Genomic DNA, 20,787 nt, shown 5'->3' on the forward strand with positions numbered 1-20,787 from the left:
CTGAGAAGGAGGCCTGTTTTCAAAACCAGTTAACCTAACAGGGCTTTTTTGTGCAGAAATAAATCTCCCTAATCTCTTGCAACTGTACTTCAGACGTCTCCAGTTCAATCAGTCAAAAGCAGTTTCAACACCCCAATGATAGCAGTGCCTCCGCTCTTTTGGAAGTGCTGTTTTCATCCCTTAGAAAACAACAGCTGCTTTGTGATCTTTTAGTCTTTGTGTCTTTGTACTGGTAGGTCTAAGATCGTCAGTGCCATCGCATTTATCTTCCTGTGCATTCAGAACAGGAGCTGAGTCATTACAATCACAGCAGTCCCACAGAACTCTGTTGGACTGGCTCCCTTTCCGCAACTTTGGTCTCAGGAGTTGAATAAAAGATGGGAGGTGACAGTAGTAAAAGTGCCATTCCAGAAAAAAAATTTAACATAAAATCACATCAACTAAAACTCTTCACAAATATGTAACAATTAGGGCAAACATTCAACCATAGCATAAACAAATTTATTTTAAAAAAGAAAAATGTTGAAAGGATTATTTTAGAGAATAAAACAGATTTTTTAATATAGATTTCAAGAAAAGCTCAGCTGCCATTCACAAAATGGAGGAAGATGAAGGGTGCCTTTGCCCTTTCACACTGTAAGTCCACGCTTAGGGGATTCCTCCAGGATGAGGAACAAGGATACTTATCCCTTCTCTGCTCAATTTAAAGAACAGGTATTAGCTCAACTCCCCTTGCAGATCAGAGCTCAGCTACTACACAAGGTGCTCTCATGCTCTTCTGCTGAAGACATCCTATTCCTTTAGTCTATTCATTGGACTAGAGGTAAAACAAAAAAAACCCTCTATTATCTAGTGGTTAGTGCACTACTTCAGAGAAGTTAGCTAGGGTTTTGCTCCAGTTAATAAAAGAGAACTTCATTTCCACATGCCACACAGGATGTACGACAGTTCTCCTAAGTGGACGTGTACTACACTGCTAACCAGATATGCCAGCAAAAATTTGAATCAAAGATGTAAATTTTTGCTCAGGACAACAGGTGGCTGGAGGAAAAATATAGCTAATTACATTTCCTAAATTTAAAATTTCTGGTAGCATACATAATTTTTTTTTTTTTTTTTTTTTTAACATTACCATCTGCAAGGGAGGTAAGCATAAAGAGTAAGGGATCCATTCGGTAAGTAACAGTCTCACAGAAGGACAGTTTCCCATCCTTCTCCTAACAGTATAGGATAATAATTACATACCAGGTGGAATTCAAATACATGTTTCTGTTGGGATATAACTCTCATGATCATTTATCATAACACAAAAAAGAAAAAATAATTCAAACATTAACCCTAAACTATGTGTTTTCTAACCTTATTAGTTAGTCCTGAATTTTCCCTGCATCCAAGAAACACCCATAAACACATTATAATTCCCCCTACAACTGTATCTACTTGCCATCTTTATTCACAGGTTAAACCTCTGACAGGAGGGTTTTGCAAGAGAGCTTTTCTGTCTACAGCTTCTGACTCTTGACACCCTGTTCCAAGATGCCACACTCCTTTTTCTTTGCACAAGTATAGCTGCTGCCAAAATTGAATCAGACTGCAAAAGCTAAAAGTTAGGCTCAAATCAAGGTCAAAAGCAGCACTTACCCTCCAGGTCCCCTGTGGCTTTTGGATAAATATAGCAGGTGTCACAGTTATGTGCTTATTATGAGAAAGTGTTAACACTATTACCCAAAGCAGAGAAGACATACAAAACCCTTCAAAAATAAAATACACTGTAAAATAGGCTTTTCATACTTCTAAAACACCAAACAGGGGAAAAAAATCATGACATTTTAGGATTAAGAAAAGTTCTGGTAGAGGTTTAAGTGACTGCCAAATATAATAAAAGTATTCAGAATACATATCCTCATGTAGAATTAAGGTTCAGCACCAACCTAGAGTCAAATTAAGAAGTACTAACCATAGTTACTTCCAGGAAAACGGGTAAAATGACATAGATGTTTGCTATAGATATATTACCATTATCATTACTGTCATGGGGATCAGGGCTTCTGCAATGACAATTTTTAGCCTAAGCAGATTTCTCTCTTCAGACTCCCTAGAGAAAGACTGATTTCTCCTGGCACTAACTCAGAGCACATTCCTAGATTTAAGCACCCCTGGGGTGACTTCAGACATCTCGAGAGAGACTCCCTCAGTAAACTTTGCCTTGCGAGTACCTCCCAGAAGTATCTACACTGCAGCAAGAATTGTACAAGCATTTAATAATGAGGCAATCCTTGCTCCTCGCAAACTCGTAGGTATAAGCTGACAGAGAAGGAGAGAGGAGTATAATGTTATCAACCAAGAGTACAGTACAACAGGGAAAGCATGAGGATGGCACAAGAGGTGAGAGTCAAAGCGCACAAGTTGCAGAAGCACCGTCAGTACAATTGCTACACTGCTGCAACATCCCTCTGCCCACATCTTACTTTTCAGGATAAAAGGCACTCTACAGTATCTTTTAAGCGTTTCCACTGCCAGAACTTGTCACGTCCACAGTAAGCAGAAATGGGCTTGGACATCAAAAGTTTAAGATGTTTCTTCAAGCTTCTCCATAAAAACCATTTTGTTTCTTCCAAGTAATTATCTCAGATTTATCAGCACCCACATAGGCCAAAAATAACAAAATCTTTTTTGGACTAAGTCCATCACAAGAAGAACATATGTGCCTACTTACAAACTGAAATTTATTTTTTTATTTATAAATAAAGATCCATTTGTGATTACAGTGAAGTATTTCACACCCAGTATTTCAAAAGACGTTAAGAAACAACCATGAGGCACTCATAACGTTGGCTATTTAACTGCAACACATGAAGCAGAAATGACAAAAAAGAAAACTGGTGACACCATGGAGGAACGGGCTGAAGCAATGATTCCCTCCATCACTCCATCCTGCCCTATTTTGTGCTGGCCTACAAATCGCTCTCTCCCCCACCTTTCCTATGGGTTGGGAAGGAGGAACAAAGAACATTGAGAAGGTTTGCTAGCATTTCACAGAGCTACTTGAGGGACATGGTGGACTTCTAGGAAGAAAGAACCTTAAGGCATTAGGATGCTGAGCCCAGTCCTCTGTATTTGTAGGCAAAACCACAACAGATGACTAAGTTGCTACCACCCACACACTACAGGCTACAAAATCCTTCCCTGCAGCCATAAAAGACTTAAGACATGTTATAAAGAAAAAATTGCCTGAAGCCAAAAATCACAAATACATCAAGTGCCAAATAACTCTAAAATTAAAAAAAAAAAAGATATGCTACCAGTCAGATGCAAATTCTTAAGACTTAATACTCAATCCCACGCTTTTACTAAGGCTATACTGTGGTAGTACCTTCAGCTCACTGAAATTGGAATTACATTATATGAGCCACTCCTGAAGGATAAAACAAATGACAGCCCCTAGCCCTAACAGCTTACTTTCATTTCTGACACAAATCTTTACATGGCTTTCAAGTGACTTTAAAAGAAGTGGCAAGCAGTTAATGCTACTTAAAGTCTGTTCACGTGCTAAAAATATGCAAGTTATCTTGCACAACTTATTTTCTTGTGTGCTGATAAGTTTTCATTGACTTGACAGCATCAATATAAAGAGCACGCTGAATTTCTTCATATGTAAAAAGCAATTCTAAATGGAAAAGGCAAAATAATGAATACGTATTGCTGTATGATGCATGAAAAACCTTGGGAGCCATATGCCAACATGCTAATAATTTAAAAGCTATAGCCTGAAGCTACATCCAGAATTAATTAGAAAAGAATTACAAGTTTTCCTTCTAAAACTCTTAGAGTAATTCCATCAAATTAACGTGTTACATATTAAAGTCACCTGCAATGTCAATACATGTATTGTTGAAGAGATTAGTTTTGTTAATGATAAAAACAAAGTTTATTAAAAAAATTAACACACTAACCCATATATCCCTAAGAAGAAAAAGAAAACAACCTTCTCTTGTAGGATTGTTTCACGCATTCATTGCTACGTCCCAGACCTTTCCTCTGAGCATCTACAACACCCACAAGTAAGTTTCGCATATAAGCTCTAATTACAGTCAATTCAACTGCCTACAGTTAAGCATCTCATGCCATTTAGACAATTGGTCCGGGCATTTCAAAGGCATCAGTGCCATGTATATGGACAACCAAACCTAGCCCTGTCTTTCTGTTGGCTGTAATGGGAATTTAAATATCAGTTGTGTGAAGGTATGCCAGGAGATGGCTTGTCCTCCTTGGCTCGAGGTGAAGGTAATCGGATGCAACATGAGGAGCTACAGGACTGGACACGAGATGCTGTTCAACATAAAGAACAGGCTGTGAAGCTGCCAGAAGTGACCAACACCACCACAAGAGATGGCTGGGTCTCACGGGGGGTTGAGGGGCGTTCCATGAGAAACAGCTGAACATCACAGGCAGCTGAAGGAGAGCACCAGGGATCTTTGGGGGCAGAGTCCTGAAAGGTCAGCAGTGCTTCATTTAAGTCCATAGAGTCTGGAGCAGAGCCCACTCTTCGGCCCAAAACAGCAGGGGCATGATTCAGTTGTCTAAAACCAGAATGTAATGACATTTAAGGTGCTCCAGCTGGTCCAGATGAGCGAGATTGTTGCGCGGCTCCTGTATCATACCCATATGCCCCATCTGTATATCTCAAGGACCCAAGAGCATGTCAAATTACACTTAGCACCTTTGTTAAGACAAGTAAATCATGGCCAAAGTGACTGTGCTATTGAATTAGGTATACCAGACGCCTAAAATTAGGTGGAATAAATCTGGACCATATCATGTTCTACGAATCCACATATTAAATGCTTGGGACCCAAGGACAAGGTACTTACAGTCAGATACAACAGAAACAGCTCCATATCTGGCTCTGGTAACTGAGACACAAAGATAGTCTTTCCAGGGGAGATTCAATCACCCAGATTTTCCTCTGTGATTCAGATGCAGCACAAAGCAATACCCTGTGTATGTCAGCTAAGACCAGCAGACACATACGATAGCTTTTACATCAACTACTTCACCACTGTATGGACTCTGCCACAAAATTGTTGTGCCTAACTACCACAGAAAGATTCACATCAGCTACTAGTATGTGAAAACACACACGAAAAACCCCAAGTGTCCTGTTTGTCCCCATTCTGGAGAATGAACTTAGGCATCTAAACAAATGATTATGAGCAAGGTCTGAAGTGCCATGACTGAAGAAAAAGGAGACAATGAAAAACCACCTCAGAATGAAAGGCATCAGGGCTATTCTTGCAAAATGCAAAATTCAAGACTTGTTAAAAGTATGAAGGAATACTGTCATCTAATCCCTTCCAATGTTAAGTACTACCCACGGTTTTTTTTCCAATGAGCGGAGAGAAATGAGTATCTCCAAACTCAGTTCAGACAATTTGCTTAAGAATGGAGTGAGACAGGTTGGATGAATTGCCCTTTGGCTTCTGCAGAGTCAACGGACAGCTAGTTTTTTCCAGGTATCTAACTTTAGTAATTAAAGTTAGATTAAATTAATCATAACTTTTAGTACCAACATTACAAGAGCTCTCTAGTTACTAATGCTTACCCTACTTAGAAACAATCTGTCCTCCAGCAGTGGCAGAAAAAACTAAGCGAGAAAAGAAATTAACGGATCTTCTCTCCTATGCAGCACAGGATACAACTCATCAACTCTTATAGTGGAATTTATCTGCCTACATGATGGTAACTTCATCAAAGTTAGGCACCTCTACCTCTATGTGTAACCATTTTAGAAATGCACACTTCAGGTAAAAGTCATCTCACCCTGAATTAATACAGCACAGGTAGCAAGATCAGCATTGGTACTACATAATGAAGACAAATGAATCCAAAAGAAGCTGGCTTTCTTTCCAAAGGTGGGAAAACTTATTTGTTCCAAGTTACTATGCATTTGCAATGCCCCTCTGCAGCATGGGGGGCACACAGGGTTGAGTATGTTCAGCTGTGCTTCTGCTTTCAAGAAAAAGCTATCCCCAAATGGTGTTACCATATCAATTTCTCTGGTGTTACAAGGTGGGTACAATCTCAGCTCAGCCAGATGGGTACAATCAGTTTTCAGGTACTTTACATTGTAGAAGTGGTAATGGTGGTCCAAATTCACCTCATGTCTTGGTTTACACAACCTTTTAACTGTGGTAAAACAACAAAATAAATAAATAATGCCTAAGCTATCAGTTCAATGTCACTTTAAAATTGTTAGTCCATATCAGTTTTCCGTAACATCTCATAGTCAAATACTTTGATCGTAAAATAAAATATTCAAGAACACGTTGCAGTCTATTTTGTCACTTATTGTCTTAGGATTCTTTAAAATTAGTAAAAATGTAATCTTTATACTGCTGCAAGTGCTTTTCAAAACAAGAATTATGTAGGTTTCAGCTTCCGCCCCCCCCCCCCCGAGAAAAGCAATTTTTAGTCTTGCAGGCAGACATACACTACTTTTCTCCCTCAGTCTTCTCAGAAGTGTGAAGCTTTTAATTAAGTATTCAATTACAGTGTGCAATCAAGCCACATTCAAAGACTTTTAAGAATGGCTTAGTAACCCCCCCAAAAGTGAATATACCACAAAAAAACCTTCTTCTGCAATTGTAAATTTTACAAATATATCCCATCTAGAAGTAAAATTAAGAAAATTTTAGGGGAGCTTCACAAGGGAAAATTATATAAAATACTCACTAATTTGATTTTTATAAACTCCTATGTCTCTATCTTTCATACTAACTTATCCTCTGTCTTGCAACAGAAAAAAGATCAAGCATACCTGTGAATGCCCAGGCCTCACAAATACTCAGATTAGAGCTTACTGACTACATTTCATTATCAGGTAGAGTCAAAAAAATTGTATTACAAGAACTTTTGCATGATCCCTAAGTAAAAGGAAATTACTGGTGTAAACGTTGTATTTCCACAAAATACAAACAGAGATATGCTGAATGTGGAACACTTGGTAAAGCAAGTGCAGATAATCGACTTCTTTCTAACGTATTAAAATGCGAGGTCACCTGCTAAGGCCAAAGACTGTACGGCATATTTACAGGACTGTGGACTATATCCCAGAAATAAACAACTCTCAAAAGATACTTAGGGGTCATGGAATAAAACAATCTGAACAAAAGCTTCCCAAAAGATGCAGTGCTATGAAGACAAGAACCAAAGTGCTCCCTAAAGTGAAAATAGAGAAATAAACGACATTTTAGTAAAGAAACAGTGCTACCTCTATATACCACATGGGGGAAGCTCGTCTACATTCTGAAATGTTACTCCAAGCTCTCTTCTGCAGACATCAAAAATAGGCAGTGAAAGAAAGCCAGAATGTAAAGAAAAAAGCTGTAACAATAATTTGGGGACCAGCAAACAATGAGCAAGACACACAGACTATCAGGAGCAAAAATGAAATGAGAGCTTCCAGAACACCCCATAGAAAAAATATCTTCAGTGGATAAGCTTTCAAGTACTGGCAGGTCCATTAATAAAACCTAGGTTTCCTTTTAATTCCTATCCAGGAAAGTAGTCATGTACTTTGGAAACAAAAACAGTGACCAGAACTCTGCTGGATAACACTAACTGTGCCTGTATTTTTAGTGTAACTGTCAGTGTTGATGCTGCTACTATTGCTTTTAGACATATGCTGCATTTGAGCCTATATTACAAGCACAAATTATTCTTGTCTTAAATAAGCCTACTAAAATCCTTACATAAAATTTGACAGTGTTTCTAGCTGTTTAGTTACTCATGATGAGTTGATAATCCCAGCTCAGTAGCTAGCATGGATTAATAGAACACTTATATTCTAAAATGGGATGGGTATCTTCTCAACTGAAGTCAGATCCAACACCACCTCTCTACCACCCTTTACATAGACTTCAGAATTCAGCATCATCTTCTAATAACAACCAGAAATCGATTCTAGGAAAATATTTAATTATAAGCTGCACAACAATCAATCCTCAAATATGAAATGAAATTCTTAATTAGTATGCATATTATAATTTAATAAAAAGTAGAAGTCATATTTAAGAGCCATATTAGAAAGGCAAGGGATATCTGTGAAGTGAACACAAAGCGTCTGATCTTCTATGCACTTGTTGCCACAAGGGTTTTCAATGAGACACTTCTACCCTGAAGCGTACTTGCAGAGTAGAAATGTTCCGGTGCTAGAGAGAAATACTCTGTGTGAAATGCAAGCACGCGCTTCTAAGTAGAATATCAAACCCGAGTTTTTCCCAGCTGAAACATACAAATCATCCTCAGCAGCTACGTTAAAAAATCCAGCGATATCAGCATTTGCAAAACCTCTAAGAAGTGCTCGGAATTACGCAGCTGTTACAACACGTTACTTCAAATAAATGCAATCTAATAGGAAATAACTCCTCTGCGTGTATATGTGTGCTCTGAGCACTAAGCTTGTACTGCAGCAGAAGACTGCTATGCATCCCGTCCTCTGAGATGTCTCATTCCCTGCAAGGTGCTCAGAGGCTGATAGGAGTTACAGCTGCTCATCACCTTTTATTATCAGAAACATACACAAAAAGGAACCAAATCAGTCATGCCACTTCTTTCGTTCCTTCTAGAGCTTTATAAATTGTATTATTTATGATGGAAACAACAATCCAAATCATCTGCAAGCTTCAGCACGTTATCATTTGCTACCCCAAAAGCATTTTACATGAAACTTTAATCTCCGTTACATATGAAAAATAAGGATGAGAAAGCTGTATTAAATCTTATTAATCCCATCCCGAGTGCTAGAACATACATCTCTGATGCATTAGTGGACAGCAAATAAACCTATTCTAGAATAATAAAAAAAATCCCACCCTGCACTGGGTGCAGCACTGGATCCAGCTCAAGCATACAAAATAAAAGCTTTCGTCCATTTACAGTATTTTCTGTTTGCTTCTGCTGTTAACAGAGTACAGCCCTAAAGTTCACTATTACAGCAATTCTTAACAGTTGATGAAATGTACTTTACATCTTAAAGACTCCAAACTAAATTACTTCACTATGAACCCTTGGGAAGTGGAAAAGAATTTAGGACAATGGGACAGAACCTTACCTCTTTCTGTGTAACAAGTTTCACATCCAGGTAAAACTTTCTGGGGCCCTTTTAGCTGTAAGATTTTTTTTTTTTTTTTTTTTAAACAGGTAAAAAGAATGTAGTACTGTCAAATTAAATCTCCCCCCCTAGTTTTTCTTCTGGATATGTTATATGTTTGGATATCAAACTTAACTGACATGTGACACTGGGATCCAGTACAATAAAAGCTAAAATTTCACTGATGAGATTCCTGGGGTTTGTGAAATCATAAGCAATTGGAGAGAAACTACAATGGTTCTGTTTCACAACATACCTTATTGTCCACTGATGACATAACAGCATTCATCCCGAAGCACATTACTCATTTTAAGAAATGAAGCAGAGTTTAATCTTAAGACTATAAATTACTGCAGCCAACTGCAAAACCTACAGACTTCTGTTGCCTACTCTTTTTAAACATCTGAAGCAGTATTTCTGAGTAAGAACTCAAAGCCAAACTCTGAATCTAGCCAATACTTCATATTCTCCAGGAAAGAGGAGTTTTCTGTCTGGAAGGCTGAATTGGATGAGATATGCTTTGAAGGCCTGCATAAAAGCTGAGCTCCTACAGACCGACTCCTCACTAAGCCTCTTAACTCCGCAGTTTATCCACCCACCCACTCCACAGCATTTTACAGAAGTGAAGCTATATCAGGTATCTACAGCCAGGGTGTCAATCAACACCTTCTCATCAATTTCGGAGGAGTTATACCCTTCTGCACCAGCTAGGAAGCTTATACATCACCATCTTTCTGCTCGCTGGGCTTAATACTGACATGTCCCAACATCTCCCAGTATTACCAAGAAAATACAGAAGAAGCTCTACCACACCATTAAGACTGTGATGTGGCCCTGTTGATTTGAATGAATCTAAAGAACTAAAATAGACAGCAATATTAAAAAACAAAGGGAGAGGGAGCTGACCCTACAGTAGACAGAGAACTGCTGTTAACAAAGCAAACTAGAAAGGTTTCAAACAAAAGATGATTGAAGAAGAGGAAGAAGAAAGAATTGGTCCAGGTCAGGTCACAGATTAAAAAAACAAAAACAAACCACAAATACTACCTCAACACTAGAATTGCTCATGGAAAACAGGAAAAAGCTAAGCAGACATCTTATCATAGGAGGTTACATTTAACTTTCATCCTTCTTAAAGCTAGCATACTTAATCCACAGAAACAGGGCTTTTAACAAGCCTAGTTCATTATAAACTAGATATAAGCTTTACCTACTTAGTGGTAGACCAGAGGAACATTGAGAAGCTTGTCCAAGTTCTCAAAGTGCTTCACAGCAGAACAACGTGCTAGAGACCACCACTGTGCTTACACCCTTATTTATGCCAAGATGAAATCTTACTTCCACCATGAAATACTTAAACCAAACATTTTCATCAGAAACGAAACAGGCTGGTGAGCGCAACAAGGTGAAAAGTTAACTAGCATCATCCAAGTAACTCTCCAGCCTGTATTATTTAATCGCCTAGAATCGCTTTGGCAGAAGTCTCTCACAAGACCTTTAGCCTTCTTTTGAGCTATCCTAATGCTGGGATGTTTCAAACAACAAATGAAAACTTTTACGAAAATCAGGATATAATGTAATATGGAAAAATTACATGAGCAGGAATAAATGAGCACAGATTGAAAAATCATAAGAAGACAACAGGAATTAGTTAGAACTCAGAAAAACAGCCTGGTGAAATTTTACTTCTTTTGGCTCACAGCTCCTCTCTCTGTGTGCACTTCCTCAGATATGCTGACTTTGCAGGCAAAAATCAATTTTTACTGCTTTTTATTTCAATGCACACTATAGTGCCTAAAGAGCTATGACAATCTAAAGTGGATTAATTTTTGGCTAATGCACCATGGACAAAACGAATTCTACCTATAAGCCGTTTCAGAAATCACAGTCTGGTACATTATAAAAGTTTTTTGACTGCACATTTAATAATTCTCAAGTACATTAGTGTTACTGTTGACTCAGTGCCAAACAGAAGAGGCACAATGAGATTTCAAAAATCCCTCTAAAATGCCCTTTCAAAGCATATGGCTAAAAGGGGAAAACACTGTTCAACTTACAAGTACAAAGTTTGAAACTTCAGTACCAGAAAAGAAGAATGCCATTCTTACTGAGTCACTTTTAAAATTAGGATAAAATTCTGTGTACATATTTATACACATGTACTTACTGATAAGAGTGCACTGCAAAACAAAAAACAGGAAAGTCAAATTACAGAAATTTGTTGTACTTTAAAACAGAATTATTAGATACTTACCACAATCTCACATCTGGTTTCAAAACTGAAGAAGAAATAAATACCGTGAAACCACCTTCTACAAAGTGAGGGTAAGAAACATGGCATTTGCTTATTACGTATTATTTGTAAAGGTATAGGTGATAAAATCTTTAGAAATATGAGCATTAATCAAGTCTGACTGAATTATTAATTAAAACAATTTTAGCATAGAACTGCTGCAGCAGAAACTCGAGTCCATTCCCTCCTTGAACATACTGCTCCCATAATGGGTTTTATACATGGCATATAATTTCTCAGAAACTTTTTTCAGAGCCCAGGAAATTCGTGAACCCATCACCATGACTAGAACATATGGATCAAAGCAACTCAACGTAACCTTACGTGACATATATCACTCGCTGCGACTTCTACACAGAGAGAGATTGAACCGATAACCATAGAGTGACTTACATTTGAAACGATAAACGTGCTTTTCTAGTGTCTTTATTGCCTATTAAATTTAAATAATACCTTGTAAGGGGAAAAAGAGGTCACAGACTCTTCTGGCTTGTTTCCACAGGCACATTATGGACCTCATTCAGTTGCCCATACCTAGATGTGTTGGGCCACCTGGGAGGTCCTTGGGAGGCCAAGATACCATCAAAGGAACGGGAGGTAAGGCACAGGACCTGCGGAAGGTCTGTCCCCATCCTGAGTGGAAGCTGGAGGTCAGCCAGGGTAACCGAGGCCGTCTCAAATGGCACTAGAAGCCTGTGTGGGACAATCTAAATGGAGCTTCTACACGGGGACTCAGCTCCCAACCGGGACGTCCTACGCCACGCAGACATACATACCTTCAGGTCACCAGGTGGGCGCTGAGGGCCAAGCGCCCGTTACTGTCAGTGGGCTCAGGAGAGCTACTGACTTCGTCCCAAGGCCAACACCTACACCGCATCATCTGGGCAGCTCCCCAGATTCCTCCGACTCGACGGACAAAACTCCCATTGACTGCCAAGCACGGACACCCAGCTCACACTGCAGACACCCCAACTCCGGCAGCCAAATCACGAGCCAAATTCCACCCTAAAGCTGGGTGGGATGATTACCAACATAGGCACCACAGTTCAGCCCACCGAACTGCAGGCAAATGAGCTCAACTAAACATTGCTAGGACAATAATATTGTAGGATCTCTTATAGTGAATGCAAAGAGACAGATGCCTTCAGAGACTGATTCAGTTAAATGCCTGATTTTGGATAAGACTAATCCACAGCTACCCATATCCTCCAAAGCATAGAAGAGCATGCTCAACCTCTCTTAATGACAGCTGTACAACCATATGCTCATATTGTCATTAGCTTTATTTCCTTCTCCTGTCGTCTTCCTATATTGTTCATTTGCTGCTTCTTTCCAAGTAAGTTATAAACCTGAAGATAATATCACACCTTAATCACTTTCTTCAACACTTACTACAATCTTAATGGGACCCCAGATGGTAAAAAAGTAAAAATAATGGCACCGAACAGCCACCAGATTGATCCCAGTACTTGAGACTACCAAGAGCCCACCAAAGTAGCACTAGCAGTCAAGTTACAGCTTTTCTTGGTCTGTCCTATACTTAGCAAAGTCCTGATACTACCTTAGATGTGGACAAATATGCCTTTAAAAATTTACAGCACCGGTTTTACAAAAAACCAAAACCACTGTTTACTATTGGTACCTCTTGAGATTTGAAAAGTTAGCATCAAAGTTTTCTTGCCAAGATGTCCACTATTTTAAGCAATGGATGAAAACTGTGAAGTTTAAAAGACACAAGTTATGCAGGGGAAGAAAGGGATAGCAAAGGAGGAGAACACTTGAAGAACTGCATGATCAGAAAAGAAAATTAAAAAAAAAAAATCAAACAACTGTTAGCATTTATGTAGTGAAGGAAGACTTGCATACATAGGAAAAAAACTGCAAGTCTGCCATTTGTAAAGCTTGCTAAATTGTGAAAAACACCAAACACGAGTGAAATGCCAGACCAAAAACGCCAACTTACTAGTGAAGAAATTCAAAGAATAGGATTACCTTGTTCCAACCTAAAGCATAGGGAACGTTTTGCAGCCTCTATCTCAGGACTTGGATGATCCAGAACACGCCTGCACCACTGCAGAGGACTCAGTGATTTCTCTTGAGAAGTGAGAGTCTTGGTAGGCAAGACGTACAACCTTAACCAAAATACACACAAATATCAGCAAGATATGCAATACTTCAAAGTTTACTTTTGTATTCTCACTTTCCTGCCCACTAATAATTTATAACAGTGCAAAGCCTTGCAATATGATATCTAATAACAAAACATATGCTGAAGTAGAAGAGTTTACTTTAGTTTTCTTCCCTCCTCAGAAGAGTAGGTGGCGAAATATGAACTTTACAGGTCTGGCACATCAAAACAAAGTTCAAGTAGATTTCTCATAAAAAACTTCCATCTCGTCATTACCACTGTCTGAATTTCAGCACTGTCCAAAGTCCAAATGCATTAGGTGCTGTACACACACCAAAGGTCCTACCAGTTTTCCCTTTTATATTTATCTTTAGTGGAGATCAGATAATTTCAGTATTTGATTTTACATTTAAATCACAATTTCACTGTTGTTTATTTCACTCTTTTACCTATAACAATTTAATCTGCTTGTCAGAGCGCCGATTATAATTTAATTTTCATACACAGTATCTTCTCCCAGATGAACCCGATGTTGTACAAGTCAGATTTTCAAAGATTAGAAAACATGTACTGAGAAACAATGAAAATCCAATTTCAATATTCAATTCCAGCAGGAAAAAAAGAAATAGGCAAGACAAGCTAGTGTATACGCGTTAGACAAGAGCAGGCAGCTAATCAGATGGTCCAGCACATTAGGAAGCCAGGTATCAAAGCAGATTTCATGGGGAAATTCTTGAAGCTGGGACCTGCGTTGCTGCCGTCGCCCTTGCAGATTAGCGTACACCAGCAGACGCCGGTTCACCTGGCAGACTGCAAATCTCCCGGGAAGGGAAGGGAGCTATTCCGGGCCGCGGGAGATGGCTCGTGGCTCTCTGGCCTGACCACGTCTGATCCACGCAGATAGTCAGAGGCAGATTCTCAGGCACCAGCAAAACACTCCATGGGCTGCAAAAGAATCTGGCCTGCACACAGCGGATGCAAAAGGCAAGACCAAGATAAAAAAAAAAAAAAAAAAAGACTGAGCTCCTCAGGGGACCGCTAACAGGTAGCAGCCTTCCACCTTCAGGGCTCTGGCTCAACAGCTACCCAAGTCCCCCGAGAGCAACTGTTCTCCCATGTCTGCTCTATGTTGGGTTTTTTTTTTCCTTTGAAGTCAATCAGCACTCTCTATCCAGCTCACAAGGAATAAATATCCTCGCTGCGATTGCTATCTCTCTTGGCAATCCCAGCAGAGATGAACTATTGAATTTCTCTGAGGAGAGGACTCATTTCCCCTGACTTCCTGGGGTGCCTGGCTACACATTTAAAAAATGACACTGGAAAAAAATGAAAATGAAAAAAAAAAGCTTTCAGCTTTCCTGTTAACCTGCAGAAGTGCTTCACAAGCTAAGTATCTGACTGATGATCAGACGTTTGTGTAAAAAGCTGAACAGCAAAAAGAGGTTTGACTTGTCTGCAACGATGCTAATTTTTCTATGTTTTTTTGTAACTGCAGTTAAAAAAAAAAAAAAAAGCAAAGGTATTTAAGGCCTAAAATTACTAATCAACAACTAGGATACACATTGGTCTTTGGCTTTCCAGATAGCAGTTTGCTTTCAAGACTGACATTACAAAAAAGCCCCAAGCAGCTGGCATCACACAGCTGACCTTTCATGGACAATGAGGGAGATTTAGCCTTGAACTAAAAACATTCAACAGCTAAAACAACTCACTCTTAGTGGGATAAATTTGTTAACAAACCCCTGTCACCAAATTCTTCCTGCAGACACATATGTGTGTGTCATGAAGGTAAGTTTTGGCCCCTCAAAAGCATTTAGGATTGCTTCCAGGGGGCAAATCAAATAGGAAACTCTACTGAGGCACATCAAAAAAGACTGACTTTGTATTGCACTGAAATATAAACAGGGAAAACATTTTGTTTAACAGGACAGGATCAAACAAATTCAATATTCCTTAATGTGAAGGAAAGTTAAGAGGTTAGGACCGAGGTAAAATTTGATTCAAGTCAGGATCAACGACCTCAAAACAGCCCTGCGCAGACTAATGGTACACACAATGAAACAACACTGACAAAAATTTCCATACAATTTGTGGATGATTCTCAAAAGCAATTTTCAGACTGCAGCATGGTATTTTTTTATGCCACGAAGTACACACAACCATCATTCAAGACATATTTAGGATATATGGATTAATTTTTAAATCCTTTCTCTGCTACCAAAAATAAGGATGTTTACATGCATCTCAGCTGCATTATACCGTATTTTATTCTTAGCTGATGTAAAACCTCAGCTCGATTTAAAAGCTAGCCACATAAAAAAACCACACTGAAACTTTGGCAGGTACTTAAGAGTTATTTAAATATAAATAATACATTTTTTATTACTGACACTTTAAGACAACTGAGCATCAATTACGTTTAACATGGTCACGCAGCCAAGGGCTTCCATAGTATTCCAGCGGTGTCCCTACGTTTGTCCACGTTGCTGAGACAAGTTTTGAGGCACCAGGCTTACTTATTCATTTATTTACCTCCCTCGCCTAATTTCCCCTTCTCTTTGTTTTTAAGTGAGCGTTATCATTCCTCTAGGTCGATTTTATTTTCCACTATATTCATTCGCTATTCATTTCTGCTTTTAATTCAATTTACCGGCGCCCAGCCGTGCCTTCTGGAGCTACACAGGCGCTGAAGATACACAGCCAAGCATTTAGATCAATGTCTAAAAGACAAAAGCCCTCCCAAATCCCTGAAGACGGGAGACAATTGGGCACAGATTTTAGGATGGGGAGGCAGCGCTGCTCGGATAACGGCTTTGCCGGAACGATTCCGCTATTTTTAATTCCTTATGTAAAGAGGAGGCCGAAACTAGGCTGAGACCTGACATGAAAGACGGACCACCGTCCCCAGCGGGGACCACGAGCACAGGTCTCCCGCCGAGGGCGCGGGCGAGACCGGGGGGCAAAGCCCCCACCGGAACGCCAGCCCGGACACGGCCCCCCTCCGCCGCTCGGGTTAACCGCACCGGTGGCACGTTTTGGGGGAGGAAAAAAAGGCAGATTGAGGTTTAAGCAGAACGAGATCAAATGGATGTGGGGGGGCTAAGGCTAGCGAGAGCCCGGGCAGCACCCGCGGGGCGGGCGCTGCGGGAGGCGGCGGGGGCCGCCGGGGCCGGGGGGGGCACAGCCGGGCCGGGGCCGGCCCGAGCCGCACGTACCATGTATCCTCGTCCTGTCCGCAGCAGCCGTCCTCCAGCTCCAGCACCGCCACCTCGTCCAGCACCGTGGCGGGGGCGGCGGCGGCGGCCGCCCCCGGAGCGCCGCCGCCGGCTTCCTGGCCGCCGCCGGCCGCCGGCAGGCCGGGCGAGGGCTTGAAATAGGCGAGGGGCTCCGGGGGGCCCAGGGCGGCGGCGCACAGCAGGGTGGGCACCGGGCTGGGCATGCAGGGCGCGGCCCCGCCGCCCGCCGCGGAGGGGGGGCTGGCGGGGCGCAGCCCGCCGGGGGCCGGCGGCGGGGCCAGCAGCAGGTGCGGGCCGGGCGGGCCGGTGGCGACCGCGGCGGCGGCGGCGGCGCGGCTCCGGAGCTGCTCGTTTTGCTTCTCCAGCTTCCGCACCAGCTCCTGCAGCTTCTTCACCTCCAGCTCGGCGCTGACGGCGGGGCCGGCGCCGCTCCCTTTCACCTCCGCCATCATCGCCGGCTTCAGCAAGGCGGCCTCCATCCTGCCGGCCCGCCGCCGCCGCCGCCGCCGGCACCTGCTCCGCCGCGCCGCCGGAGGGCAGCGCCCGCCCCCCCCCCACACACCCCCCCCCCGGGGGAGGCGGGAGCGCCGCTCGCCGCGCTGGGGGCCCGGCCCGGCCCGGCCCGGCCCTGCGCTGCGCTGCCCGCTCCCGCGCCTCCCCTCAGCGGCGACGAGGACGCGGGTGGGATCCCCTCCCACTCCGGCAGCCGGAGCGCCGCGCACACGCGGGCGGCGGGAACAAAGAGCCGCCCGGCTCCCCCGCCATCGGCCCCGGGGACGGGCGGCGGCCGCCTCGGCGGGGAGACCCCGGCGGGTAACCCCCGGGGGCGGCGGGGCCGCCTCAGCGCGGGTCTGGAAACAAAGGTGCTTCCCCCCCCCAACCCCACCCGCGGGCTGGATGTGGCCCAGGACGCCGCTCCTCTGGTGAGCCGCGTAATTAGAGCCTGGTGGTGTCAGGGTTGTAATTATGCAGATCGAAAGTGTGATGGGAATGGGAATCACGAATACAGGCTTTGTTGGGTTTGAAAGGAACGAATTCAGCCCGAAGCAGGCATTTGTGGGTTAGAAACGTGCTGATTCTAGGAGTTTGGATTCACGGCGAGGAAGGCGGCGTATTCTTGAAGGTGCGTTGCTGGTGAAGCAGGAATGCTGAACCCGGCGCAGCAGAAACCCGCATAACTACTTACTTCATTGCTGATGGATAGGGGAACCCCTGAGGTGAAAGATGCCCTCGCATCGAAATGACTTTTTTAACACAGTCCAGATACGTAGATGGGTTTGTAACGTTCCAGTCTTTGAGAGAGGGATGAACGATGCTCGCTCATGGTAGCGTTTTACGTTGTCCTTCATTACCCAGTACTGGAAGGAACCATAGCTTGTGTCCCTTCCTCCCACCTAGCAGGTGAGCAGAGATTCAGTGTTGCCCAAGGTAGCCCAGCCATCACACAGCCCTCACCGGGTTCATTGCCCCCAGCTGCAGCTGCAGGGGACAACCTCCCGAGTTACTGTCCTGAAGTCTCCTAAAGCTCTGATATGAAATGGAGAACAAATCTCCAGGAAGCATGGAAGTTGCTCAGCCCCTGCTAATAATAGCTGTCAGTCGGTCGCTACCCAATTCTTGAGCATCAGCTTCGGGCAGAGTAGTAGCCGTAACAGCCACCACTGCCTCCACGGTGCCGCGTCGCTGTCTCAGGTTTCCTAGGTAAGGAGGAACGGACGCTAATTCTCCGTTCAGGGCATAAGTCAACTTTGAAATCATCCAGCCTGTCACAGTTTTCTCTCTTTTGTTTATAGGCTGAAAACTTTCTTCTGCACGTGCACGGGACAATGGCACTAATGTTTGTCAGTCTTTTAGGCACTCTTACAGTGCAAATAATAACAACTGGAACTACAGGAATGACTGGAAAGGAAGATAGAGCAGGGCACAAAGCATTGGCTTCCAGATAACGTAACTTTTATCAAAGAAGAGAGCAAGTACAGCCCCCAGTATACTACATTGCAACCAGATAGGGCTTAATCCAAAACTTTGGTTTGGTGTCCTCTGTCCCTTTGGAAGAAAGAAGTGGAAAAATGAGAGTGTAAAAACCATCTGGCCCCAGTTCTGCCAGGCGTCATCAGAGTGAGTAACATAATCCAGTTTTCACTACTACATATAGCTGTAATCTTTATTCCCGTAAGTAAAAGAAGAATTGAGTTTCTACATGTTTAGCCCCAGAAAAAGGCATATCTCTCAGGTTCTTATCGCTAATAATGGTACTAGCCTTAATTCTTAGAAACGCATATGCTAATCCAGTAAGACTGTAAAGTGCTAAAAAAGATAATTAGCAGTGTATGTAATATCGAGTTTATTAGACAGCAGTAATATACAATGAAAAAAGCCAAGAAGAAGTTTATGATAATATCAGTGCTGGATGATGCAGTGAGGGAGAGGAAATACTCAAAAGAGATTCAAAATGGAGGAATTACTTTTTGTCTTTGAACCAGGCAAGCAAAGTTACTTAGTGGGCCAGCAAAAAAACAGGAAACGGGTATCTGATTTTTTTCAATTGCCAGAACAGGAACGTGACAGTGTGGTCAGGATATTGCATTGTTAAAAAAAAAATCTAACGAACGCAGGTAACAGTTTGGAGATACATCAGGAGATGCTTTTGGAGACACGCTAGAGCATGTAGCATCATGGCGCAGGATCTTAAGAGTCGCCATGGAAATGCTTGTCCTCAGTTATGAGTAAAAGTAGTTGCAAATTTTCAGCTGCCGTCTACTGTTTGTGCCGCCTACCCAAATGTTGCATGCAGACACTTGTTTCAGAACTGAGTTCCTGAGGAGAAAAAGCTTAGGACTGAGTGTAGTGCCCTAGCATGGGTACAAAAGTTCTTCCTGGCAGTTTGGATGAATTGATCACAGGCAGGATCAGGCTCATTACATCTCATCCCCAAGAAAATGGTCCAGAAGGTTGGCTCTTCCTTGAGCGAGACTGCTTTGAGCCTAATTTCCATCCAGCAGTATGGGTAGAAAACAGCTTAAACTTGTGCACACTTCACACCATGCTCACAGTCAGTGTGAGAGACCCTGTCTTTTTCCAGGCATTTCCTGGACAGGTGGATCTAGTAAAGCGTAAAAATGCATTTCGCTGTGCTGTATTTGTTGCTGTATTTTAAATGTACATCTAATTTCACTAACATGTAATTTCACTGACAGCGTAGGTTCACGTAGAGGTGCTGGCAGGTAAAATGTGTGTTCATGAACACACTGTCTCATGGTCTTCATGCTGGCCTGCTAGTCTTCTGCAAAGATGGTTTGAACTTCTTAGTCATTAAAATATTTGACCTAATTGCTTCATTTTTTAAACACAAATTATTTTCCTCCCAATATTGATGTTACTAATAAATTGTTAATGAGCTCCATTTGATATTCCAACGCTAGCTGATGAGTTTGATCAACTCAGAACTTCATAAGCTCTTTACAAACCACAATGAAGACTTGATGGTTCCATTTCTTTTTTTAAGGCATTGATAAAATGTGTTTAACACTGACCCCAAACATCCTAATGTGCCCATGGAACCTGTTATTCCTGGACCTGAGAAATTATATGCCCTAAATCAGTAGAGATCTACTATAGGATGCTGCTTACATGGTATCCTATAGTAGAAATTTTTGAATCAGTATAGTTACTAATAGGCTCCCAATGCAGAGAACAAAGAAGCAGGAAGTCTACAAATCCCATCTGCTCTTCTCTGATAATAAGCCTGTTGCTTTATTCTGCAATAGCTGCAGGCAGGACCTGCCTTTCAGGCAAGCCAGTAAAGAATTAATTGCAGTAATCCAGTCTGGGCTATACAAAAGATGTTTTACAATAAGGTCAGAGCACGGACAGTAAACTCCAAGTCTGGGGAGGTTATTTTAAAGTGCAGTTCCAGTCTGAAAAATGACTGTGAAAGTAGTTTTATAAAAATAGAGCCACTACCATGCCAGCAGAAGTC

General features: G+C 42.1%; 1 protein-coding gene across 4 annotated transcripts in view; it reads right to left on the reverse strand.

Moving 5' to 3' along the window:
* SLAIN1 (SLAIN motif family member 1) overlaps window positions 1-17,368 on the reverse strand; it is a 53,290-nt gene extending 35,922 nt beyond the window's left edge. For all 4 annotated transcript variants that reach the window (XM_069802493.1, XM_069802492.1, XM_069802494.1 and 1 more), the window contains exons 1-2: window positions 16,788-17,368; window positions 13,437-13,576 (exon numbers count right to left, since the gene is read on the reverse strand). In XM_069802493.1, the coding sequence (XP_069658594.1) occupies window positions 13,437-13,576; window positions 16,788-17,287 (640 nt within the window). In that variant the 5' untranslated portion in view covers window positions 17,288-17,368. The remainder of the gene's footprint in view (window positions 1-13,436; window positions 13,577-16,787) is intronic.
* Between the last annotated feature and the right edge of the window lie 3,419 nt (window positions 17,369-20,787).

Source organism: Haliaeetus albicilla, chromosome 15 (genome assembly GCF_947461875.1).
Source record: "Haliaeetus albicilla chromosome 15, bHalAlb1.1, whole genome shotgun sequence".
NCBI classification, from domain to species: Eukaryota; Metazoa; Chordata; class Aves; order Accipitriformes; family Accipitridae; genus Haliaeetus; species Haliaeetus albicilla.